Below are 6,910 nucleotides of genomic sequence, written 5' to 3'. Positions count from 1 at the left end.
ATCAAGCATGGGATGCGTAAAGTTGCTGACGCTGTGAAGATTGAAGAAGGTGAGAAAGCTGTGGTTGAGTTGGCAGCTATGGATCCCATCTACATGGTCATGTTCTTCAGTTGATCTTTGATGTTTCTCATATGTGGGTAGCATTCGCAGTATTTTGGGTTTCAAAAACTTATGTTAATCATCTATGTGTTCTTTGACTTTTGTTTTATTAGATTTTCAAAACTATGTTAACTATTTCTAGACTTGTTACAAACTGTAGGGTTGCACCACTTTTCATCTCCTAAGTCTTACTTTTGGTCATGTAATATAAACTCTTGATGTAAGGAGTATTGATCTGATATGTTGTGGTGCAGTATTTTGGGGTGATTTGCTTTAACTTGGTTTACTACTTAAAATATTTAAAATTATAAAATGTCAGTATGCCCCATCAAATTTGGGTCGTATTCAAAATTGGCCCATATATGCCCCCCCCCCATTAAATATGCCCTATTATTGGCCCATATGCAAAATATTTAAGATAATGGGGCATATATAATGGGCCCTATTAGGCTGGCTCGATACTCAAAAATTGGCACTCAAAATTATTGTATCAACATTATATGAGTGACTAAGGACCAAAATTAGGCTGGCTAGATACAAATTTCTTGAGTTTAAAATGTTTTTATTCAAATTATTTGATATGAAGTAGATAACAAAAATCTGTGGTTGGAGAACAAAGGTAACCCCACATAGTTAGAATGAGGGTATAGCACTAGATCAATCCATGCACCCCTTCCAAAAGACAATAATAGATATGCAAATTGAAAAATTGTACCATTTCTAGGACAAAATTGTAAGTGCATCCGTATCAATTGTTGGCTATTTGCTCTATTAGAATTTTGTACATTTGTAGTACTAGGTTGGCAAGAAACATTATTTTGTGGTGCCTATCTATATATGTTATACAATATGTCCATGTTTTTAATTATACTCGATCACCGTCTAGAAGATGATGAATTAATATACACGTAAAATACATAAAAAAGTTATCATATTTAGGTCCTGTTCTTTTATCCTTATAATTAAGCTAAATAATGTAATCGTTTGTTGCCAAAGATGTTTTATTAGCAAATTACTAAATAAATCCAATAATATATACTTTGAGACAATATCAAACTATTAGTTTAGATGATGAGCTAGGGTAAATCGATCACTTCTCATCCACTAAATGGATTAATGGAATGTCTTATCTTGTATCATAGGATTGTAGGAACGCAATGCACAAGTTTTGTGTATGCCAACTCATTTATTTTCTTTTTTACAAAAAAAAAATGAAAAGGAAATGAAGAGGAAGTTGACTAGAGGATTCCATTTCTAATCAAATCACCTCAAGGTATTAAAAAAAACAATATACAGATATAGAATTAGCATGTGGGGATGTGGGACTAAAAACTTCTGAAATCTTAAGATGAATGGAAACATGATAAGCATGAGTAACTTGTATTTTCCGAATTGATAATACTCCCTTTGTTCAAAATTTCAGTCTGCATTAGTAATAAACACAACCATTATGAAGTTATAGTTTTTTTTTAAAGACAAGCAGTTAGAAAAGTATAGTATTGCATCATTTAAGATAAAACCGGAATTAATACATAGATTGCTGTTTCTAACAATATTTAAATTACATAAATTTTAAAATACACAGAAAGTAATGTAGGCTAATTTGCGAGAGCATCTAAGTCTTGAAATCATACCAATGCTTTTCATATTGGCACATTTATCCCAAGTTATTTGTAGGAGATTCTCGTTGGCTTCAACACAAACCTTGGGTGCTATTTAGGTGTGTAATTGTCAATATTTATATGGAATTTTTTATTGACAAATTACCTAAATAGCTATTAACGAATTCTAATACAATTACGTCACCCACGTAGTGAATTCAACTGAAGATAACGTAGTTGTATTGAAGATTATTATTAGGGAATACATTACCATTAACTTTGGAGTTGATTCCCTTATTTACCATTAACTTTGGTGTTGACTTTTGGTAGTTTGTTATATGGAATGGTATTTTGAGGTAAGCTGGAATTTTTTTTTTGGTTGATGAGAGGAAGTTGAAAGCTAATATGATTTTGTATTATTTTTCGAAGCATTTTGTGACTTTATACATAAGATTTATGCGTAAGAGAATTTTTTTTTTTTACAGGATATGCGTAAGATTTATATATGGAAGTTGTGATAAAAGCATAAGTTCTATATTTATACTAGTATTGTATAATATATATTTTTTTTCATTTTTTGTGGCTTTATTTAAAAGTGCACATGGCTATAGGATATGAAGAGCTATATATGTGGATGTAATTATATCTAAGTGGAATCCTATGTTCCCTCAAAAAAAAAAAAAAAAAAAAGGTAGAATCCTATGTCTTTAAGTTTCATACTTTCATTTTTCTTCTTATGAGGCTTTATAATCCTTCCTATGTACCCCCCTTTCTCCAATTTCTGTTTGCGTGAGTCACTTTAAAAATCTACCATTTTGATTATAAACAATTTTCTTAAATTATATTAGTAGTATAAAAAGCTTTTCGAATTAAGTACTTCCTATTTGATTGAAGTTATATATATATGTAATCATTTTTTTTTATTATCAATTTTTTAATTAAAGGGGTATATATATAATTAAGTTTTTTTTATTAGAGGTGTATTTAATCAATTTTTTTTTTATAACACAAACCTTAATCGTCTTAAAGCAGTGGCCCATTAAAGACTTGGCATAGGACCAGCCTAAATTGGGTTTTGTGCTGGGTTGAGTTTCTTTGTGGGTTAAGTAATGGGCCAAGTATTTTAGTGGGCTAAATATCTAATTTGATATTTCTTTTTTTTATATACCAACTGCATAAAGCAGTGGGCCATTAAAAGACTTGGGCCAACTTCAAAAAATGCCATATTTGCAGAAATGCTTGTAAATTGAAACACAAATACAGCCCATGTTTAAACAAATGTTGAAAATTCATTATGCCCATCAGATTAAAACTCAAATGAATGGGTTGGAGACGACACATCAACCACACGTTTATATCGTTTTCTTTTCACGACGGTATCTCCATCCTTTGTTGCGCGCTTCTTTTTTCCATTACTGCCATTAATGAATGTAGCAGCCTCCCTACTTTTTTTGTTCTGAATCATATACCCCAAAATATAAGACAACAAAACCATAAACCCCAAAATAAGAAACTCAAAAATACACAAACATAACAGAAACTCAAAAATAAGATCCGCTAAAATAAACATAATTAAAAAAAAATTAACAAAAAAACTTACTTGATTCTTGGGAAGCACATTGGGAACTTGTCCACGTGGAACATTTTTCTTGTTAACACCCTGTTTACTTTTAGGCAATTTGAAACCTGTCTCTGTCAACGACTTGTTCCTACTGCCCTTAGGCCGACCCCGTGGCCTCTTCAAAATCTTTGGATCCTTCACGGTGGTTGTTTTGTGGGGCCGAAAACATACCTCCATCTCCGAAGGCATATCTGATCCCGCAACCTCATGCTCTATCACGAAAGCTGATGTAGGAGTACAACCATGTTGTCTCTGTTGACTATTAGATCCAATTTCAGAAGGTGGAGGTAATTCCGAACAATCAATTAATTGTTTGTTCCTAAACTTCTCCATGCTTTCCTTGACATCGTTTTTTAACTTGGCTAAATTGTTCATAACAATTTCAACAGTTGCATCATCGGCCGTAGCTGCTTCATCAAAGACGGCCTCATACTCAGACAACATCAAGTTGAACCTCTTCACTTCAATGCTTTTGGTGGGGTCATGATATGGCACTACGACCCGGACATGTTTCCTTGGTACGTCTTTCCTCCACCGATCAAGGATGTACTTCTTTGGTAAACCATTCACATAATTTTGATCAAGTACCCGAATGGAGTGCTTGCAAAGAATGCCAAATGTTTCAAACTTGCAACAGTCACATTTTACTTCTTTTGTGACACAATTAAATTTCACAGAGTACATCCTCCTCATCTCTGTCAGTTTTTCCTCGCTACTCCCTTCTGGAACAATCCAGACCCTGTCTTCCATCACATACTCCCAATTAGTTTCATCTAATTGTCGATGAAAGTGATGAACAACGTACAACATTCGTGCACACTCTTGTTGCATTTCTTGAAATTTTGCATCGGTATATAGTTTTTGGAATAACTTTTCAACCCTAAAACCACTTACTAGCCTCCTCACATACTTCATCCCCTTGTCATCTGCAGTTGTTTCATCTTCAACACGCTTCTCCAAAGCTTTGCAATACTGTTGTGGAAATTCAAATAGTTTGGTTTTCCTTGTAACAAAACCATCAAAAAAACTATTAATGCTTTCCACCCGTTGGGTAGTCTTCATACCTGCCCAAAAATACTCTTTCATGAAGGCTGGCACCCACATGTGTCTCTCATCGTACAAACCCTCCAACCAATCATTTCCCTCGAGGTCATACTCTTTCATTAAAGCACACCAACTACTTTCAAACTCTTCCGCCGTAAAGCTCTCGTAAATGACGGCCTTCAACGGATTTTTGAAGTCGTTGTATCTGCTCAAACATTACAAATATTACTAAAACCATAACATCATTGGAATACAACAAGGGATTTATCAAGTCGTTGTATCTATGCTCTATGTTTATTTCTTTTCCATTTTTAAATTTCAAAGGCATGTTAAATAAATCTAATTAAAAAAAATGTACTTAACTAAATTCCGTCAAATTTCAATTGTAAAAAAATAAATATGTAGTTAGAAATGTAGTCTACTCCGTCAAATTTCAATTGTAACAAAATAAAAACATTTCTTCTACTTTCTGGTTCATTTCTGTTAACAAAGACAACAACTCTCACAAGAGACAATACATGCAACAACCTGTAGGAATAAGCAATTTAGAACTAAACTAATAGACATTAAAACATAGACAAACACGTATTGCTGAACAACTTACAGCTCTAGCTTCCCAAGTTTCTCTGGCAGTTTCTTCATAATATGCCAAATGCACCATCTATGCCTACAACCAGGCATAACTTCAGCTAATGCTCTACGCATTGCAGGTGCTTGATCAGTGAGTATTGCCTGAGGAGCTTTGTTGTTCATGGCCAGCAACCATTGCTCAAAAACCCATATATAAGTCTCTGTGGTTTCATGAGAGACAAGAGCACATCCAAGGAGGATGGATTGGCCATGATGGTTGACCCCCACAAAATTAGCAAATGGCAACTCGTACTCGTTAGTCAAATAAGTTGCATCAAAACACACCGCATCGCCAAAATCCTCATATGCAACACGACTACGAGCATCAACCCACATAACGTCTTTCAATCGGCCCTCTTCATCTAACCGACTAGCATGATAAAAATTTTGGTTGTCCCGTTGCATGTATTCAAAATACCTCATCATGGCGGCATCATCTCCACCTTGCATTTTAAGCCTCCTCTCCTTGTACACCTCATGTTGGAGGTCCTTAACACTTGGCATGTTTTCAGCACCCCCTTTATCCACAGCTAAGCAACCATGGATCTTTCTAACAGGAACCCCTTCCCCAAAATAATTGGCTAACCTCCTCTTCACTGTAGCGGTGTACTTCTTCATACGGTATTCTTTGACTAATTTAGACAAATTAGGGTTCACCTCATGCACATGATTCAATTCTACCTTTCTAACCTCCCAAGAACCTTCTGCAGTAACACCAGCATATAACATTGCAAGGCAAAAGCATTTCTTGGACTTCCTTTTCCCACGGGCAAGCTCATCCTCACCAATTACACCATTCACAACACCTCCAGTACCACCCTCACTCATGGCCTTCGCCCGTTTGTTTGCTTCCCTTCTGGCCCTGAGGTTAGGTGGACCCCAACACTCACACCTCCATGTACATTGAAGCTTTACATTCTTATCTTTCTTAGATGAAGACCACTGACACCTAGTCACCCCAAAACCTACTTGTTCAGCATACTCTTTGTAATACCTTTCAACATCTTCCCAATTTTTGAAAATCATACCTACCTTTGGAGGCTCTAACACAAGGACACCCCTATTACTTGAATGTATGGTGTCAATTGTATGAGTAGTACCAATGGGTGATGACATGACAGCAGTACAAGTTTCTACAGAATCTGGAATCAGTGAAGTTCCACTCTGGGGAGTAATGCATTTATTTTCATCAATCGGAACCAATGGGGATATACTAGGACTGCTGCACAACTCAGTTTGCATAAACGCAATAGAATCACTAAGTTCCCCATCAATTGCATCCATTTAATCCTACAATCACAGATTGAAAACCATAACTAACCCTGAAAAATAAAATGAAATCCACACTACAGACCAAACAACAATTGCATCCACTCAAACTTAAACACAACCACACTAAAATGACATAAAACAAAAATTCAATGCAAACTCAACTCCTTTATACACCAATTCATTGTGCAATTGCAAAGGAGTGCAGGACAAAAACGAAGGCATCATGAAACAAAATTTCAATGCAAGCAAAGCAATCAAAGACATGACACACCAATTAAATGTTCTACAGTAAGAGCCATTCCTGAAATAAGGCAATTGGATTGACCTGATAGCCAGAAACTGATGCTAGATTGAACTTAAACATTTCAGAAGCTGCAGTTGTTGTGAGAGTGAAATTGAAATTTCATGCTTATCTCTTTCCATACACTTACAATGTCCACAAGCATCTCAAAACTGTTGAAAATGAGTATCCATCTTCAAGCAAAATAATACTTCCTAATTGCAAACAAGAAACTCATATGACTGAAAGTCACTATACACAAGAGTACAAGACAATGCTGTGTTTTGGAAAATCTTGTAGCTCCACAAAAATTATTACAAAACTAAAATTATTACACCAACCAAAAACAAACCAAACCAAACC

General features: G+C 35.1%; 1 protein-coding gene across 1 annotated transcript; it reads right to left on the bottom strand.

The window, feature by feature from the left end:
• Window positions 1-3,006: 3,006 nt before the first annotated feature.
• On the bottom strand, window positions 3,007-6,279 carry LOC145613995 (protein FAR1-RELATED SEQUENCE 6-like). Its single transcript, XM_081669010.1, has 3 exons — window positions 4,970-6,279; window positions 3,301-4,570; window positions 3,007-3,156 (listed from the first exon to the last, which is right to left on the bottom strand). The coding sequence occupies exons 1-3, from the start codon at window positions 6,277-6,279 to the stop codon at window positions 3,007-3,009; spliced, it is 2,730 nt and encodes a 909-aa protein (XP_081525136.1).
• Window positions 6,280-6,910: the final 631 nt, after the last annotated feature.

This window comes from Chenopodium album, chromosome 25 (genome assembly GCF_948465745.1).
Source record: "Chenopodium album chromosome 25, dcCheAlbu1.1, whole genome shotgun sequence".
NCBI lineage: Eukaryota > Viridiplantae > Streptophyta > Magnoliopsida > Caryophyllales > Amaranthaceae > Chenopodium > Chenopodium album.
Note: the sequence above shows the minus strand (reverse complement) of the source record. Positions and strands in the feature narration are given on the sequence as shown.

Excerpts from the sequence above, each read along its gene's own strand:
- LOC145613995 (XM_081669010.1), bottom strand. The coding sequence starts at position 6,279 with ATGGATGCAATTGATGGGGAACTTAGTGATTCTATTGCGTTTATGCAA. Across the intron at positions 4,571-4,969 it reads AAACTTGGGAAGCTAGAGCT|ATACAACGACTTCAAAAATC; the intron begins GTAAGTTGTTCA and ends ATGTTTGAGCAG. Across the intron at positions 3,157-3,300 it reads ATGTGCTTCCCAAGAATCAA|AACAAAAAAAGTAGGGAGGC; the intron begins GTAAGTTTTTTT and ends TATATGATTCAG.